The sequence below is a fragment of the Dendrobates tinctorius genome, unplaced genomic scaffold (assembly GCF_039654945.1).
Source record: "Dendrobates tinctorius isolate UK_male_01 unplaced genomic scaffold, ASM3965494v1 ptg000043l, whole genome shotgun sequence".
Lineage (NCBI taxonomy): Eukaryota > Metazoa > Chordata > Amphibia > Anura > Dendrobatidae > Dendrobates > Dendrobates tinctorius.
Genome location: NW_027361711.1, coordinates 9,345,180 through 9,365,441, shown reverse-complemented (window position 1 = coordinate 9,365,441; position 20,262 = coordinate 9,345,180). Strand labels below are relative to the sequence as shown.

The 20,262-nt window shown below is 43.2% G+C and overlaps 1 protein-coding gene across 2 annotated transcripts in view; it reads right to left on the bottom strand.

Annotated features, from left to right (window-relative positions):
- PDE6A (phosphodiesterase 6A) overlaps positions 1–20,262 on the bottom strand; it is a 268,275-nt gene that overhangs the window by 152,106 nt on the left and 95,907 nt on the right. For both annotated transcript variants that reach the window (XM_073575291.1, XM_073575292.1), the window contains exon 2: positions 10,815–10,967. In XM_073575291.1, the coding sequence (XP_073431392.1) occupies positions 10,815–10,967 (153 nt within the window). The remainder of the gene's footprint in view (positions 1–10,814; positions 10,968–20,262) is intronic.

Below are 20,262 nucleotides of genomic sequence, written 5' to 3'. Positions count from 1 at the left end.
TGGCCTTTTTTGCACTGGTTTAGTCCAAGTATTTTTCTGGTCCAATCTCTCAAAAATTTTGGACTTGGAATAGCCACATGTATATATTGGTAGTAATCTGTCATAGAGACTTATACAGTTACCTCCTTTATTTTTTGTGGTTTTTGATTTAGTGATTTACTTGCACTACTATCTTTGGTAGCTTTTACATTTATTATTAAAAGTTATGTTTTATGTTATTTCTCGATTGCTGATTTGGTACTTTGTATCGTGAGAATTTGTGGGTATTTAACCCACTTTTTTGCTGTTTATGACTGATGGTATGGTGCAGCAAAGATGTAATAGCTCCCCACAGGTGAAGCTATAGTCCCAGGGCAGTGTAGATGTGGTTGGCACGGTGATGTAGCAGTGCCGTAAGGGTAGGAAGCAGACAAGACACAGCGGGGTGCAATTTCTGTACCTTTACTTGATAACTGCAGTCTAGGGTCCTGATTACAGATGGTAACGGAGCAGGCTAGCCTGGAAGCAACTCAGGGATTCTCTCTCAGCAGATGGGCTGTGCAGTCTCCTTCCTAGCGCTTGTTTGAATGAAGCACTCCAGTACTAAGTTACTCTGAAGTTCCTCCTGTCAGATGTTCCCAAGAACCGTACTTGCACGGCAGACAGCTGTAGCCTCTCTCGGGGACTCCTATCTCTCTGAGTCCTGGCTATCTATCCACGTTGCTGTTGTGCCTCAAGTCTTAGATGGGAGTAGGGCATTTTCAGCCTCCTACTCCTCTGGTATATGCTGTAGGACCGTTAGTATCCGTACAGCCGTGGAGACCAGGCTCCAGTTCATGCGCTCTCAAGCTGAGAGAGCTCTCCTTCCTAGCTCAACCTCCAGCTTCTCTCACCACGTCTGCACACTTCACCGGCCGCAGACTAACTGACTACTCCTTCCTCCTGGCCCTCAGAGGGCACTCCTCCCCTTAATCCTGGTTCAGAGTTCCCCCTGCTGGCCTGGAGTGTAACTGTGTTGCATGTATGGATTGACTGCGAGAGAGACCCATCATTGCCTCCAAGCCTGGCATTACTCTCCCCTGGAGGAAGGCAAAGCCACTGTGGCGGCCATACTCCTGGGGGCACCACATTATTTTGTTGGTTGCATAACAATAGCCCTAACGGCATTTATCTATAAAAGTTAACGTTTAAAGTCATATCTGTCTCGCGTCTCGTCACTGCATCAAGCGTACCTGCTATTACCACACACCTACCTATTTGATAGGATAAAATAACCCTTTCAACCCCTTCATGACATCCCTCAGTGAAACCACCTCATAACCGGAATGTGATGGCTGTGTATTACAGCCAGGACCTGCAGCTAACAATTGTGGGTGGAACAGTGTTCCATTCATGATAGTTAACTTGTTACATGCCACTGTCAATCTCTGACAGCAGCATTTTACACGTGCTGATATGCGCACGTCATTTTCTCTGCTAATCAGCACGCCCGTGACATGACTGCGGGTCGCCAATGGGTTATCTTGACAGCTGGGGTTCAGCTGATGACCCCTTTGCCTGTCATTACGGAGCTCCTTTGAAACCCTGGCTGTGGCCGGGCTTCGAAGGAGACTGTGATTTTTGCTATATGCAGCGAGGCCGTAGCATAACTATAGATAGAATAAGCGACCGCATCTTCAAGTTTCCTATGGGGGGCTAATAATAACAGTAAAAAGTAATTTAAAAAAAAGTTTAAAAAAACACAAACCCTCTAAAAGTTCAAATCATCCATCTTTCCCCCATTGAAAATTCAAGAACGACAAAATTGCGTTTTTTTGTCACCGCAATTTCAGAAGAAAGGCTGTAACAAGTGATCAAAACGTCACATCTATCCCAGAAAAGTAATAATAGAAAAGTTGTCATGCCCCGCAAAAATACGCCATCACACAGCTCCATTGACCGAAAAACAAAAATGTTACAGGTTTCGGAAAACATTGACACAACTACATTTTTTTTTGAAAATGTATTTATTTTCCACCACTAAATAATAAAAAAAACTGGACTTGTTGTGTATCGTTGTAATAATATTGATGAGGAGAATCATACTGCATGGTCATTTTTACCACAAAATGCACACCGTAAGACAATTCCCAAAAAACAATGTCAGAATTTCACAGAACTTGGATTTTTTTTTCCATTTTCCAGTACACTACAGTATATGGTAAACTAAATGGTGTCATTCATAAGCACAATTCATTTCACAAAAACAAACCCTAATATGCCAATGTGGACAGAAAAATAAAAAAGTTATGGCTCTGGGAAGAAAGGGAGGAAAAAACTGAAACACAGAAATGAAAATTGACTGGCGTGAAGAGGTTAAAACTTTCAGCTTACTCAGGTATTTATACACATAAAAAAAAATCTTGGTCCTGCCTAGTTTTTGGCCTTCCAGACAAAAATGTCTTTGAAATATTTATGTTGTTGCGCATGTTTGTCTTGTAGGGCTGCAAAGACGTGCCGTTTTCTACTCGTACCTTATCCTGTCACTGAAGATATACAGGCTATATTTTATAGCACAGAGAACCATCTGCCGTGCAACCATCATGTTATATTTCTGAGTGACAGGTGCTCCAAACAAAAATGGGATTTCTCTAGCAACCATCTAATATACCAATGCCAAATTTGGCTTACAGTTTTACATTTTAGGAGCTTGGAAGAAAGAAGACTGAATTGCTCCTATACTGCTTAACTATTTTTTTTATTTGGTATAAGTATGAAGTTCTTGTTTTCCAAGCTGATGGTCGTATTGGAAATCTATACTTCTAAGCTTCTAGCTTTAGTCTACATTTTCAGTCTACATCCTGGCCAGAAGTGGGTACAGCCACCTCAATGGACACAGTGCCAATTTTTATTTCAAATCGTTGAATCAATTCCAAGTACTTAAATAAGGAAACTGTTGTCAAGTTTATCTCAATGCTCCCCAGTTACGCAACTGAAGTGGTCATATAGTTCAACATTATTTAAATATTTGGTTCAGATATACCGTAATTTTATATTAAAACTATACTCCTAGAAAACACACAGATGCACATACATACACACATGTGCACATATATTAACACACACACACACAAAAACACACACGTGAACACCACATACATAAACACAGCCACAAACACATGCACACAAAAGTGTACGCCCACAAACACACACGCACATACATACATGCACACACTCACACATATGCACACACATACTGTACATACACACACATACAAAAATACAAGCACATATGTAAGGAGGTGGCGGGGACCCTCCTATGCTTTTCCCCTCTTTGGTCTACTAATTGTGTGCGGTACTCTAATGTTCATTAATGTGAATGTATTTGATGTATGTTATGTGCTGTAATGTAAATTTACCATGTGTTGCTGTGAACTCATTTTCTGGTCTGCCTCTGGTTTCTGGTGAGGGAACTGTTTGTGCTGACAGTGGAGTTGCGAGTTCTCATTCCGGGCTCCCTCTGGTGGTGGCAGGAGCGTAATGAAGCTGATCTAATTAACAGAGACCTGCCACCTGATAATGAGGACGACGATTGGACATCTGGAGTCTCAGCCTGGATTTAAGACAGCCGACTCCCTATTCCCATGCTGGTGATTTTTTCCTGCCTCCTGAGGTCTTGGTTTCCAGCTCAGTTCCTGTCTTCACAAGCTAAGTTTTCTCTGCTAATGTTCACATTTGATTTGGTTTTGTCTATTCAGTTTTAGTGTGGTCAGCCAGCCCCGGCTTGGGCTGTGCTGAATTTCCACTCTTATGTTACTGTATGTGCCAGTTTGCTTTTTGTCCCTTATTAGATTGGCCTCTTTTTGCTCTTTATGCCAGACTGTTGATTAGTGGGCGAAGTCTAGTGACTTCAGGGTATTTTTTGCTATCAGAAGTGTTGGACATTTTTTGCAGGGTTTTTTGGTGTGATTGCAGACTTTCCTTTTCTGTCCTTTCTAGTTAGTGTGGGCCCCATTGTTTGCTCAGCCTATTTTCCTACCTGTGTTTGTGCTTTTATCTTGATTCACCGTCAATACATGTGTGGGGGCTGTCTATTCCTTTGGGATCTGCTCTGGGGCAGTTTAGATTTCCCCTTTTCTTGCTTTAGGCTTATTTAGTCCTCCGGCTGTGACGAGGCATCTAGAATCATCGTAGCTACGCTCCACGGCTGCTGTTAGTTGTGTGGTTAGGATCAGGGGTCTGCAATCCGCGTAGTTACCAACCTCTCTGGTTTTCTGTGACTTAGCTTGGTTTTGTTTTCCTCCTCAATGACCAAATCATGGCAGAATCACCAGCCATACCGCAGATTCTAGGGTACTCAAAAGCAGGAAAGAATTGTTTAAAAACAAAAGTGTCAGAATTTTTTTTTATATGTATTTTTTCCTCTTTTTCTCTGGGGCCGTAGGAGGATTTTTCTCTAATGGATGGAGATTAAGCAATTGTTTGATCGTGTGGAGCAGCTCGCTGCTGAAGTGCGGGGAATTTCCGCTTATCTCACTCAGTCACATGCTGCTGAACCAAAGATCCCTACTCCTGATGTGTTTTCTGGGGATTGGTCTAAATTTTTGAATTTTAAGAATTGTAAATTATTTCTTGCCTTGAAGCCTAACTCATCGGGGAACTCTGTGCAGCAGGTTAAAATTGTTAACTCCTTGCTGCGCGGCGATCCCCAGGATTGGGCTTTTTCTCTGACACCTGAAAGTCCTATTCTGACTAATGTGGATGCATTTTTTCAAGCCTTGGTGTTGCTGTATGATGAACCTAATGCTGTTGATCAAGCTGAGAAAACCCTGTGCAATTGAGTTGATGCCTGGGCGTAAATTTCCCAAGGGTCGGCTTTTCAACTTATCAGTACCTGAACATGATGTTATGCGATCCTATATTAAGGAGTCGTTGGAGAAGGGTCTTATCAGACCATCCTCTTCACCCTTAGGTGCTGTTTTTTTTGTGGCCAAGAAAGATCGTTCATTAAGACCTTGTATTGATTATCGTTCCCTTAACAAGATGACGGTTAAATATCTGTACCCGTTACCCCTGATGTCTGATTTATTCTCCAGAGTTAAAAGTGCCTGCTGGTTTACTAAGGCCTGTTTCACACATCCGTTTGTCACCATCAGTCAAAATCCGCCGTTTTGCAAAAAAACCAGATCCGCCATTTTTCTTGGCGGATCCGTTTTTTCCCCATTGACTTGCATTAGCGGCGGATTTTGACTAACGGTCGTCTGTTGCATCCGTATTTCTGCGGATCCGCCAAAATTTTGGCATCCGCTGACATCACCGGACGGACAATGCAATGTTTATTTGGGAGCCGGATCCGCATTTTTGCCTCTAGCTACATATTTAACCCTAAATCCAATCTGGCCGCTGGAGAATATCTCTCTCTCTCTCATTGTCCTGCGATATCCCGGCTCTCATCGTCCCGCGATATCCCAGCTCTCATCGTCCCGCGATATCCCAGCTCTCATCGTCCCGCGATATCCCGGCTCTCATCGTCATCGTCATGCGATATCCCGGCTCTCGTCTGCTACATCGGCAGTATTTATTTTAAACGCGGCTCCTTTAACTTTCCCAGATCGGCGGATCCTGGCGCACCAACGGTCCAGTGGCTCCCGTTGGTATTTCGACGCCTACGGATCCATTCTCCGCCTTTTTGGCGGATTACAACTGACAAGAAAAACGTAAGTGTGAAACAGGCCTTAGCTTGACCTCAGGGTGGCGTTTAATCTTTTTCGCTTCAAGCATGGGGATGAATGGAAGATGGCGTTTAATACTCTGGAGGGACATTTTGAGTACCTGGTGATGCCTTTTGGGCTCACTAATGCCCCTTCTGTCTTCCAATCCTTTATGAATGATATTTTCCGGGACTTTGTGGATAAATTTTTGATCATCTATCTGGATGATATTTTGATCTTTTCCAGTGATTGGGATTCTCATGTGGAGCATGTCCGGACTGTGTTCCGGATTTTGAGGGAGAATTCCCTGCTTGTTAAGGGATCAAAATGCCTCTTTGGTGTACAGAGGATTTCATTTTTGGGATTTATTTTATCTCCGTCGACTATTGAAATGGATCCGGCCAAGGTACAGGCTATTTATGATTGGGTTCAGCCCACTTCTTCGAAGGCTCTCCAGAAGTTTTTGGGTTTTGCTAATTTCTATCGGAAATTTATAGGTAACTTTTCTGGTATTGTCAAACCACTGACTGATCTGACCAAGAAGGGCGCTGATGTGCTGAATTGGTCTCCAAAGGCTGTCTCAGCATTTCAGGAGCTTAAGCGGAGATTCACTTCTGCTCCGGTTTTACGGCAACCTGATGTCTCACTTCCATTTCAGGTGGAGGTAGACGCTTCTGAGATTGGTGCAGGAGCTGTTTTGTCACAAAAAGATCCTGTGACTTCTAAGATGAATCCCTGTGCCTTCTTTTCTTGAACGTTCTCCCCATCTGAACGCAACTATGACGTGGGGAATCGGGAATTGTTGGCCATGAAATGGGCATTTGAAGAGTGGAGACATTGGTTGGAGGGAGCTAGACATCCTCACAGACCACAAGAATTTGATTTATCTGGAGTCGGCCAAACGCTTGAATCCTAGACAGGCTAGGTGGGTCTTGTTTTTCACGCGTTTTAATTTTGTGGTCTCTTTTCTTCCGGGCACTAAGAATGTTAAGGCAGACGCCCTTTCTAGGAGTTTCTTTGCTGATTCTCTTATTGTGACCGACCCTACTACCATCCTAGGTGAGGGGGTAGTTCTTTCTGCCATTTCGCCCGATTTGAGACGCACCCTGGAGGAATTTCAGGAGGATAAACCTGAGCATTGTCCTATGGGAAAATTGTATGTTCCTGACCAGTGGAGGAAGAGAGTGATGTCTGAAGTTCATTGCTCTGCATTGGCTGGTCATCCAGGTATTTTTGGCACCAGAGATTTGGTGAGTCGGTCTTTTTGGTGGCCTGCCTTATCTCGTGATGTCAGGAATTTTGTGCACTCCTGTGGGACTTGTTCTTGGTCTAAACCCTGTTCTCATTCTAGTGGGTTGTTGATGCCCCTGCCGGTGCCCAAGAGGCCATGGACCCATATCTCAATGGATTTTATTTCTGATCTCCCTGTCTCTCAGAGAATGACTGTTATCTGGGTGATTTGTGATAGATTTTCTAAGATGGTCCATCTTGTACCACTCCCAAAGTTGCCATCATCCTCAGAGTTGTTGCCCTTGTTTTTACAACAGGTGGTTCGGTTGCATGGGATTCCTGAGAACATTGTGTCGGACAGAGGAGTCCAGTTTGTTTCCAGATTCTGGAAAACCTTTTGTTCCAATCTGGGAATTCAGTTATCTTTCTCCTCTGCGTTTCATCCTCAGACCAATGGGCAGACTGAGAGAACAAAACTGACTTTGGAGTCCTATTTGAGATGTTTTATATCTGCTGATCAGGATGACTGGGTCTCATTTTTGCCCTTGGCCGAATTCGCGCTAAACAATAGAGCTAGTTCTGCCAATTTGATGTCGCCCTTTTTCTGTAACTTTGGGTTTCATCCTCGATTTTCTTCAGGGCAAGTGGAATCTTCGGCCTACCCAGGTGTGGACACTGTGGTAGAGAGAATGCAGCAGATTTTGGACCAAGTGGTGGATAAGTTGTCACTCTCTCAGGAAAAGGCCCAGCGATTTTCCAACCGGCATAGGACCATTGGTCCCCTGTTTAAAGTGGGTGATATGGTTTGATTGTCGTCCAAGAATATTTCTATGAAGGTTGCATCTCCAAAGTTCAAGCCAAGATTTATTGGACCTTATAAGATTTTGGAGATTCTTAATCCTGTTTCTTTTCGATTGGCTCTTCCAGTTACGTTTAAGATCCATAATGTATTTCACAAATCGCTGTTGAAGAGGTTTGTTGAGCCAGTAGTTCCTATGGCGGCACCTCCTGACCCTGTATTGGTTAAAGGCAATGTGGAATATGAGGTAGAGAAAATGTTGGATTCTCGTTTGGTTAAACGGAGACTCCAGTATTTGGTCAAAAGGAAGGGTTATGGCAAGGAGAATAATTCTTGGGTCTCTGCCTCGGACATTCATTCCAATAGATTGGTTCGTGCTTTTCACTGGGCCCATCCTGATCGGCCTGGTGGTGTGGATGAGGGTTCGGTGACCCCTCCTCAAGCGGGGGTACTGTTGTGAACTCATTTTCTGGTCTGCCTCTGGTTTCTGGTGAGGGAACTGTTTGCGCTGACAGAGGAGTTGTGAGTTCTCGTTCCGGGCTCCCTCTGGTGGTGGCAGGAGGTAATGAAGCTGATCTAATTAACAGAGACCTGCCACCTGATAATGAGGACGACGATTGGACATCTGGAGTCTCAGCCTGGATTTAAGACAGCCGACTCCCTATTCCCATGCTGGTGATTTTTTCCTGCCTCCTGAGGTCTTGGTTTCCAGCTCAGTTCCTGTCTTCTCAAGCTAAGTTTTCTCTGCTAATGTTCACATTTGATTTGGTTTTGTCTATTCAGTTTTAGTGTGGTCACCCAGCCCCGACTGGGGCTGTGCTGAATTTCCACTCTTATGCTACTGTATGTGCCAGTGTCACGTGGACCCGTCCTGTGTGACATGATCCGCAGGCCGGTAACTAAAACAACAAGACAAGGGGAAGGGAAACAGTTACAATGGTGGGCCCTGTGATAGGGAACGGGGACGTGGAGATCTCCTGCACTCCCCCGAGTCAGTGTCCCTCACACTCCTAACGTTCCCTAGGCCGGTTCCGCACCGGGCACCGATCACGATACCTGTCGCCCTAGCACACCCTACACCTATCCCTTGCTAGTGTGCTGGGTTGTGCAGGCACTGGCCCCACCGCTGTACTAATACACACCAGAGAAAAATACAAACAGGGAAACACCACTTAGCTTTGCTTTGTTGCTATTGCTCCCAGCAACAGAGTCCACCACCAAAATGCAGCTTTCCCATGAAGCTCGACACCTGAATTCAGCTTCCACCAGAAGCTATACACCAGAGCTCCCCTGAGCTGCCAGGAACTCTTCTCTGTAGTTCCTTTCTCCACCAGACTTGGTTGGAAAAGAGCAATATCACCAACACCTGCTCATAGAGCATGTGACCCTATATAGGAAAAGGGGATGGTCAAATGATCAGGGGCAAAAAGCTGCTATAACCCCACTGACCACCAGGGGCAAAAGGCAAAGCAAAGAAAACATCAAGTGCAATGACCTTAATGGCCACCGGGGGCAAAACTAGAACTGAAAACACCACAGTGCAAGAAAAAAAAAGGTTACTAGTGCATTTTATCCAGACAGCCAGTTTGCTTTTTCCCCTTATTAGATTGGCCTCTTTTTGCTCTGTTCTCAGAATATGCCAGAGTGCTGATATAGTGGGTGACGTCTAGTGACTTCAGGGTTTTTTTTGCTATCAGAAGTGTTGGGACATTTTTTGCAGGGTTTTTTGGCGTGATGGCAGACAGTATCTTTCCTTTCCTGTCCTTTCTAGTTAGTGTGGGCCCCATCGTTTGCTCAGCCTATTTTTCTACCTGTGTTTGTGCTTTCATCTTGTTTCACCGTCAATACATGTGTGGGGGCTGTCTATTCCTTTGGGATCTGCTCTGGGGCAGTTTAGATTTCCCCTTTTCTTGCTTTAGGCTTATTTAGTCCTCCGGCTGTGACGAGGCGTCTAGAATCATCGTAGGTATGCTCCACGGCTGCTGTTAGTTATGTGGTTAGGATCAGTTGTCTGCAATCCGCGTAGTTACCAACCTCTCTGGTTTTCTGTGACTTAGCTTGGTTTTGTTTTCCTCCTCGGTGACCCAATCATAACAATGTGCTGTGTATAAGATTAGGGCTAGAATTGGGTATAAGTTAGTATAGAACAATTGTAGGGTTTGAATAGAAGGGGCATATTAGAGATAGGAATAGGAGTGTTAGTTTAGGTAAAGGCAGAATAAGGGTTTTCCCAGTGGGGAGGAGTTAGAGAAGTGCAGTGCAGACCAATAGAATATAGGAGAGATACTTCCTAGTTAGGCAGCAGAGTCCGGGCAGCCTTGCCCAGGGTAAGGAGTCAAATGCACCAGTGAAACAGACAGTCTGCCAGCCATGGGGATAAAGCTGCTATGGCAGGAAGGGGCCCCAGGCTGAGAGTCATGCAGGTGGGTACCAGCTTAGACAGGACTGTTCAAAGAGGGATCCGGGGTCTATGACCAGGGCAGATGGAACTGAGATGGTGAACCTGGCACCTTTTCCTACTGAAACCGGACAGGGAAATGGTAGGAAGCTGGTGGGACTGAAGGCACGGACGGGGCAGAGATTGTCAAGGAGAGAGGCAGGTACTGCCAGAAGAGAAACAGAGTTGTCAGGAAGAGCAGAGGCTGCCCGGAAGGCAGGGAAAGTGCAGGACATGCTGCTCTGTGTATGTTGTGCTGCAAATGTGATGGATACCCTCCTGCTTAGTAAAGTTAAACCTTTGGAAAAGAACTTTGTCTCTGGAATGGTTTGTGGAGCTGAGGAACGCGAAGCCAGAGTGACAGAAGCCAAGGGGATGCTGACAGTAACCGTGAGTGCACTGCTGCGCACACTGCACATGCAGCAGAAGGGACATTGAATTTTATCTGTGGGGTGCCAGGGTGTGGAACCGTACAGCCCGTTGCCACGACTATCACCCTGGCCGCCTTACACATACATATACATGCATATACAGTACACACACATGCATACACTCAAACATATGCACACATGCATGCACACACACATACCTTTACATACACACATACTGTACATACACACATACCCATACACACAAAGATTGTGGTATTTCATTTATAGCAATAGCTGATTGGTCTTACCTCTTCATCTTTCTTGGTAAAATTGCTGCCATTATTTTTGTTAACAGCCATTATAACAGACACTACATCTTTACCGTTCATTACAGGAGCAGCCAATATGGACTTTGTTGTATATTCTGTAAGGTCATCTACGAAACTGCAAAAGTGGGTGTCCTAAGAAAAAAAGGAGCATGTAAACAAATAATATATTTGTCACTAATTTTGATTAGACAAAATATGAAACAGCATGTAATGTAGAGGGTAAAATTGCAGGAAGAAGTCAAGGACAAAATTAAGTTTTCATTCCAACAGGAAGACTTTTACTTTCCCACAAAGAGGTATACATCATAATGATTGACAACTCAATATGAGGCACAGTGCCTTTATAATTCTTATGTAGAGAGACAGTGGTTGATAAACAGTCAATTAACTTGCAAAACAACAGTCTCTGACCTTAGCAGTGTTCATGACTTGAGAATATGCTGAGTAATCCAAAAGGTCTGTTGAGCTTCAATCTGTTAGTACTCCATCATCTTACAGTCTTTTTCAAAATGCCAGGTGCCCCCCGGCAGACACCCCTTGGGGTTTGCTCAGACCCTGTGTATTTCTACTTTATCTGACAGATTAGATATTAGCATTTTACCACAGCATACAGCTTTTATGGGTGCCCTTTAATGATGAGCGAGTATACTCGTTGCTCGGGTTTTCCCGAGCATGCTCGGGTGTCCTCCGAATATTTGGGCGTGCTTGGAGATTTATTTTGTGTCGACGCAGCTGCATGATTTGTGGCTGCTAGACAGCCTGAATACATGTGGGGATTCCCTCACAAACAGGCATTCCTCATATATATTCATGTATTCAGCCTGCCCAGGAGCTGCGTCGACACACTAAATATCTGAGCACGCCAAAATACTCAAAGGACCCCCAAGCATGCTCGGGAAAACCCGAGCAATTAGTATACTTGCTCATCACTAGTGCCATATCCTCTTCAGTGTTGCCTCTTGGGCCAATGTCTGCAGCTTGGCCCTGTACAGCCACTGCTTCGGCTTCACAGAAATGCAGGCAGACTCTAACAAGCTAATTATGCAAATTGTCTCATCAGAGAGGAAGAGGACTAGAACTCTAGTGCCACCTATTGGAAGTAGCAATCCTAAAAGTCAATGTCGACACTTTAACGAGCCTTGTTACATGACTTAGGATAACAGCCAAGCCTGAATCTCAATTTGCAGACACTGTTTCGGGGTACTGCCCCTCATCAGTGCAAAGTGTGAGATCTGGCTTGGCTGTGAGAGAGGCATCTGACCGATATCCAAGAAGTATCATTTCTCCTTGCGGAGAATGACATGCCAAGCATGCTGAGATGAGGAGACTTAAAGCCGCAATGCTCCTCTGGGAAATATGCTAATTATGCAAATTGTCTCTTCAGAGAGGTGGCACTAGGGTTCTAGTCCTCTTCCTCTCTGAAGAGACAATTTGCATAATTAGCATATTTCCCAGAGGACAATTGCGGCTTTAAGTCTCCTCATCTCGACATGCTTAGCATGTCATTCTCCGCAAGGAGAAATGATACTTCTTAGACTCTAACAAGCAAACACAACTAAGCGTTCATCTCCTGTCAACATACTGTGCTCATGCTGGTGCCAATCCATGCTTATTGTATTGTCTATAGCAAATACCCTTAAAATGTTGCTGTGGGCCACCTAAGAGATCACAAATTGTGCTCATCCTTCAGATTTACTAAGAAGCAATACCATGTTTAAAATGTTAGGCTCTAACCAAATTGACCCAGAGCAACCAATGTATGTAAAATCAACTACCCTTAGTTAGGCAATACACTGACCATAAAAACATACATTTCTGTCATCAACAAGAAATGGGAAAAGAAAAATTTTACATAGGCACAATATGCAAATAAAATGAAAAAAAAACGGACAATGTGATTTTCTGGATTTTTTTTTCTCAGTTTGTCTCCCATAGTTGAGGTCTACCTATGATGTAAATTAAAGAAGCCTCTCATCTTTTTAAGTGGTGGAACTTGCACTATTGCTGACTGACTAAATACTTTTTGCCCCACTGTATCTTTATATTGCATAGAGAGATATATAGAAGAATAGCCGTTAATTCATTTGTCAGCTTCTGTAAAATTAATGCAGAAGCCGACAGGATAGAAGACAGTTACGCCAAATACGGCGAGTACCAAAAGTGGACCCTTTTGGCGGTGGTATCGAACCTCCTCCGAGTGAGCGCACCAGATGGGACCAACCCCTATACAGGGATCGTTAGGGGCAGGGTCCGGGACCTCATGTACCGGAGCCAGGGGTCGGCTCAAAAAGGAAGGTACACAAATGTAGACAAGACAGAAGGAGCTGGGAGAAGAGACGGATAAAGCAGGAGTGGGTCCGGAGGCTGAAGGTATATGGAGAATGAGGAGGAACGGAGGACCAACAGGACGGAGGACAGGAGCAGGTGCAGGCACTGCAAAGACACGGAGAGACACAGAGTAAGAGAACAGGCTTAGCTCAAATAAACCAGATCAGTAAGAAAAGGGCCCAAGTACAAGTACAGAGCATACACAATAATCAGGCGCCTCCACTAATGGAGGGCGGCCTGAAATACCTTGCGCCTGTCCCCCATTGGACAGGCAGTGTTTCCGGATCAGGTCACGCTGCCCGATAAAGGACTCGGGTTTGCGAGGTCAAGACCTAAGGCACATGCGTGAGAAGACTGTGCGTGCATCCGACTACACAGGAAGAACATGCCGAACCGACGGACCAGGAAGGCGAAGGGAAGAAGGCTGAATGGGAGCAACGGCGGACGCGAGCCCGGCAGCGGAGGATTGGGTAAGTATAGGGCTAACAAAGACATGGATTACATACAGTAAATCCATGCAGAATAGTTACACATGTGGTCACAATTGTTGGTACCTCTCGTTTAATGACAGAAAAACCCACAATGGTGACAGAAATAGCTTGAATCTGACAAAATAAATAATAAATAAAAAATCTATGAAAATGAACAAATGAAAGTCAGTCATTGCTTTGCAACTATGCTTCCACAGAATTTTTACAAAAATAAAACTCATGAAATAGGCCTGGACAGAAATGATGGTACCCTTAACTTAATATTTTGTTGCACAACCTTTTGAGGCAATCACTGCAATCAAACGATTCCTGTAACTGTCAATGAGATTTCTGCACCACTAGACAGGTACATACTTTGACCCACTCCTCAAGAGCAAACTGCTCCAGTTGTCTCGTGTTTGAAGGTTGCCTTTTCCAGACGGCATGTTTCAGCTCTTTCCAAAGATGCTCAATAGGATTTAGGATTTAGGTCAGGGCACATAGAAGGCCACTTCATAATAGTTCAATGTTTTCCTCTTAGCCATTCTTGGGTATTTTTAGCTGTGTGTTTTGGGTCATTATCCTGTTGCAAGACCCATGACCTCTGACTGAGACCAAGCTTTACGACACTGGCAGTGCATTTCTCTGTAGAATCCTTGATAGTCTTGAGATTTAATTGTACCCTGCACAGATTCTAGACACCCTGTGCCAGATGCAACAAAGCAGCCCCAGAACATAACAGAGCCTCCTCCATGTTTCACAGTAGGGACAGTGTTCTTTTCTTGATATGCTTCATTTTTCCGTCTGTGAACATAGAGCTGATGTGCCTTGCCCAAAAGTTCAATTTTTGTCTCATCTGTCCATAGGACATTATCCCATAACCTTTGCGACTTGTCAACATGTAGTTTGTCAAATACCAGTCTGGCTTTTTTATGATTTTTTTTCAACAATGGTGTCCTCCTTGGTTGTCTCACATGAAGTCCACTTTGGCTCATACAACGACAGATGGTGTGATCTGACACTGATGTTCCTTGAGCTTGAAGTTCATCTTTAATCTGTTTAGAAGTTTTTCTTCTGGGCTCTTTTGTTACCATTCGTATTATCTGTCTCTATGATTTGTCATCAATTTTCCTCCTGCGGCCACGTTCAGGGAGGTTGGCTACAATCCCATGGAGCTAAAATTTCTGAATAATATGATTTGTGTGTAGTCAAAGGTACATCAAGCTGCTTGGATATGGTCTTATAACTTTTCCCTTTAACATGTTTGTCTATCATTTTCTTTCTGATCTCCTGAGACAACTCTTTCCTTCGCTTCCTCTGGAGTGCAATACACACCATGTCACCAAACAGCACAGTGAGTATCTGTAGCGCTATATACAGGCCCACTCACTGATTCCAAGATTGTAACCACCTGTGATGCTAATTAGTCCACACACCTTGATTTAGCATGTCCCTTTTGTCATATTATTTTCAGTGGTACCATCATTTCTGTCCAGGCCCATTTCATAATAATAATAAATTTTATTTCTATAGCGCCGACATATTCTGCAGCACTTTACATTTCGGAGGGGATTTGTACAGACAATAGACATTACAACATAACAATAATCGCATAGATTATAACAAATACCAAGAGGAATGAGGGCCCTGCTCGCAAGCTTACAATCTATGAGGAAAAAAAAGGGAGACACGAAAGGTGGGTGGTAACAGTTGCCCTGATTGTATGGACCAGCCATAATGTTAAGTGTGTATCAGTACAGACACAGAGGGCTAATGGATGCATAAAGCATGTGGGAACATGATGCGGAAGTTTTATTTTTTTTTAAAATCTTTGGAAACATGGTTGAAAAGCAATGTCTGACTTTCATTTGTTCATTTTCATAGATTTTTTAAAATTTATCATTACTTTTGTCAGATTCAAGTTCTTTTGTCAACATTGTGTTTTTTTCTGTCAATAAAACGAGGGGTACCAACAATTTTTACAATGTGTGCAGATGTATAGATGTCTGTGAGCAATACAGTTAGCATAGTGTGTGTGCAAATTAGAGGACTTGTTTGTATTTAATAAAATATCATTCTCGGGTAAAAAAATGGTGTGGGCTCCCGCACAATTTTCTGCTCCAGAGAGGGAAAGCCAGTGACTGGGGGCAGATATTAATAGTCTAGGAAGGGACCCTGGTTATTGGCCCCCCCGGGGAAAAAAACATCTGCCCCCAGCCACCCCAGAAAAGGCCCATCTGTAAGATGACAGTTCATTTTCCCATGCTGCAGAGTACATCGCAGGTCAGGCTGTGAGGCTGTGCAGCATCAGTGAAGTCAGCGGTAGTAACTGATGGAGCTGCCGGCAGCTTCTCATTCATTCATCAATGGTTTACAGCTGGGGAGGTTGCATTAGCACTGCTCTCGGTTGTAAACTGTATAACCCCAGATATGGATTACGACGTGGGACTGAACGCCGGACAGGTATGGTATATTGTTGGCTTTTTATTTTTTCTTTATTACAGGAGATCGAGGGCATCGTCTGGATTAGCAGAACAATAAAGATGGCAAAACTGTGTGGTGTTTAATTTCATTAAAATACTTTTTTCTGGCTGTGTGTTTATTTAACCCTTTACATGCTATAGGATTAGTAATGGATAGGTCTCTTGACACCTCTCCATAACTAAGCCGGGCTTAACCCCTTTCTGACATCTGACGTACAATCCCGTCCACAGTACCCGGGCCCGTATGACCGGGATGGGATGGTACATCAGCGCGACTAGTGGCGCCCCCGGGGGGGAGCGCCGCGCCGCTGATCGCGGCCGGGTGTCAGCTGAGTATCACAGCTGACGCACAACACTATGTGTCAGGGGTAGTCTCGGACCGCTCAGTGTAGGCGCCGCTGAGAGCAGGCGCTGAGAGAGCCTGCAGCAGAGCCTTTCAGATCGCTGATCTGACACAGCGGTGTGCAAAGTGTCAGATCAGCAATCTGACACAAGACAGTGATGTCCCCCCTGGGACAATAAAATAAAGTAAAAAAAAAAACATGTAAAAAACTATTTATAAAAAATTCCTAAATAAATTAAAAAATAATATTCCCCAATAAATTCATTTTTTAAAAATAAAAAAAACAAAAAGCAATAAAAGTACACATATTTAGTATCACCGCTTCTTTAACGACCCACCCTATAAAATTGTCCCACTAGTTAACCCCTTTAGTGAACCCCATAAAAAATAAAAATAAAAAAAAGCAAAAAACAATGCTTTATCATCATACTGCCGAACAAAAAGTGCAATAACACGCGATCAAAAAGATGTATATAAATAACCATGGTACCGCTGAAAACAACATCTTGTCCCGCAAAAAACGAGCCACAATACAGTGTCATCAGTGAAAAATAAAAAAGTTATAGCTTGCAGGATAAAGTGATGCAAAAATAATTATTTTTATATAAAATTGTTTTCATTGCATAAAAGCGCCAAAACATAAAAAAGACATAAATGAGGTATCGCTGTAATCATACTGACCCGAAGAATAAAAGCGCTTTATCAATTTTACCACACGCGGAATGGTGTAAACGCACCCCCCAAAAGAAATTTATGAAATGATGGTTTTTGTTCATTCTGTGTCCCAAAAATCAGAAAAAAAGTGATCAAAAAAGTCATGTGCCCGAAAATGGCACCAATAAAAATGTCAACTTTTCCCACAAAAATTAAGACCTCACATGACTCGGTGGGTCCAAACATGGAAAAAGTATAGCTCTCAAACTATTTTTACAATAAAATGCATCTTTTAGCGCATGACAGCTGCCAAACATAAAACCCTGCTAAAAATAGTAAATTAAACCCCCCCTTTATCACCCCCTTAGTTAGGGAAAAATAATAAAATTAAAAAAAATGTATTTATTTCCATTTTTCCATTAGGGTTAGGGTTAGGGTTAGGGCTAGGGTTAGGGCTAGGGTTAGGGTTAGGGCTAGGGTTAGGGCTAGGATTAGGGCTGAGGTTAGGAGTGTGTTGGGGTTAGGGTTGGAGTTAAAATTGGGGGTTTCCACTGTTTAGGCACATCAGGGGCTCTCCAAATGTGACATGGCATCTGATCTCAATTCCAGCTAATTCTGCGTTGAAAAAGTCAAACGGTGCTCCTTCCCTTCCAAGCTCTGCATTGCGCCCAAACAGTGGTTTACCCCACATATGGGGTATCAGCCTACTCAGGACAAATTGAACAACAACTTTTGGTTTCCAATTTCTCCTGTTACCCTTGGGAAAATAAAAAATTGGGTGCAAAAATATCATTTTTTTGGAAATATTTTATGGTTCTACGTTATAAACTTCTGTGAAGCAATTGGGGGTTCAAAGTGCTTACCACACATCTAGAGAAGTTCCTTTGGGGATCTAGTTTCCAAAATGGGGTCACGTGTGGGGGGTTTCCACTGTTTAGGCCCATCAGGGGCTCTATAATTGTGACATGGCGTCCTATCTGAATTCCAGCAAATTTTGCATTGAAAAAGTCAAACGGCGCTCCTTCCCTTCTGAGCTCTGTCGTGCCCCGAAACAGTGGTTCCCCCCACATATCAGGTATCAGCGTACTCAGGACAAATTGCACAATAACTTTTTCAGTCCAATTTTTCCTGTTACCCTTGGTGAAATAAAAAAATTGGACCTGAAGTAATTTTTTTGTGAAAAAGAGTTAAATGTTCATTTCTTTTAAACATTCAAAAAATTCCTGTGAAGCACCTGAAGGGTTAATAAACTTTTTGAATGTGGTTTTGAGCACCTTGAGAGGTGCAGTTTTTAGAATGGTGTCACTTTTGGGTATTTTCTATCATATAGACCCCTCAAAGTGACTTCAAATGAGATGTGGTCCCTAAAAAAAATCGTGTTGTAAAAATGAGAAATCACTGGTCAACTTTTAACTTTCAACTTTTTTGGTTCCAAAATTGTGCTGATGTAAAGTAAACATGTGGGAAATGTTACTTATTAAGTTTTTTGTGTGCCATACCTCTGTGATTTAAGAGCATAAAAATTCAAAGTTGTAAAATTGCAAAATTTTCAAAATTTTTGCCAAATTTCCATTTTTTTCACAAATACGCAAGTTATATGAATGAAATTTTACCACTAATATGAAGTACAATATGTCATGAGAAAACATTGTCAGAATCACCGGGATCCATGGAAGTGTTCCAGAGTTATAACCTCATAAAGAGACAGTGGTCAGAATTGTAAAAATTGGCCAGGTCATGAACGTGCAAACCACCCTTTGGGGTAAAGGGGTTAATGTCACCTTACAAAACAAAGGTGACATTAACCTACTATTACCCCATATGCCACGGCTACAGGGCATTGGGAAGAGAGAGGCTAAGTGCTGGAATTGGCTCATCCTACAGATGCGCCTTTTCTGGGGTGGCTGGGGGCAGATGTTTTTAGCCAGTGGTGGACCAATAACCATGGTCCCTTCCTAGGCTATTAATATACCCAGTCACTGGCTTTCCCTCTCTGACGCAAAAAATTGCACGGGAGCCCACGTCATTTTTCCCTGAAAATAATCTTTTATTAAATACATACATGTCCCCTAATTTGCACACACACTATACTAACTGTATTGCTCACAGACATCTATATATCTAACTATTCTGCATGGATTTACTGTATGTAATCCATGCCTTCTATCCTGTCGGCTCCTGCACTGATTTTACAGAAGCCGACAAATGATTTAACGGCTATTCTTCTATGTATCTCTCTATGCAATATAAAGATATATATGTATGTGTGTGTCACTGACATCTATATACATATATGTTATGTTATTTGGTTTTAAAACGATGTTTACAGTTGTGTTTTACAATGCGATTTTAACATGAGCTTTTACATAGAGAGAACTGCTGTGTTATGATTGGGTCACCGAGGAGGAAAGCAAGACCAAGCTAAGCCACAGAAAACCAGAGAGGTTGGTAACTAAGCGGATTGCAGACCCCTGATCTTATCCACACAACTAGCAGTAGCCGTGGAGCGTACCTATGATGATCCTAGATGCCTTGACACAGCCGGAGAACTAAATAAGCCTAAAGCAAGAAAGGGAAAATCTAAATTGCCCCAGAGCAGACCCCAAAGGAATAGATAACCCCCAAACATATATTGTCGGTGAGACAAGATGAAAACAGAAACGCAGGTAGGAAAATAGACAGAGCAAATGATGGGGCCCACACTGACTAGACAGGACCGGAAAGGAAAGACTCTGTCTGCAATCACGCAAAAAACCCTGCAAAAAATGCCCAACACGTCTGATAGAAAAACACTGAAGTCTCTAGACTTCGCCCACTATATCAGCACTCTGGTATATTCTGAAAGCAGAGCAAAAAGAGGCCAATCTAATAAGGAACAAAAACAAACTGGCACAAGCAGTAACATAAGGATGGAAATTCAGCACAGCCCCAGCTGGAGCTGGCTGACCACACAAAACTGAAATAGACAAAACCAGATCATATGTGAACAATAGCAAAAGAACACTTAGCTGAGCATGCAGGGGCTGAGCTGGAAACTAAGACCTCCGGAGGCAGGAAAAAATCACTAGCAGGGATAAAGGGAGTCAGCTGTCTTAAATCCAGTCAGAAACTCCAGATCTCCAGTCATCCTCCTCATTATCAGGTGGCAG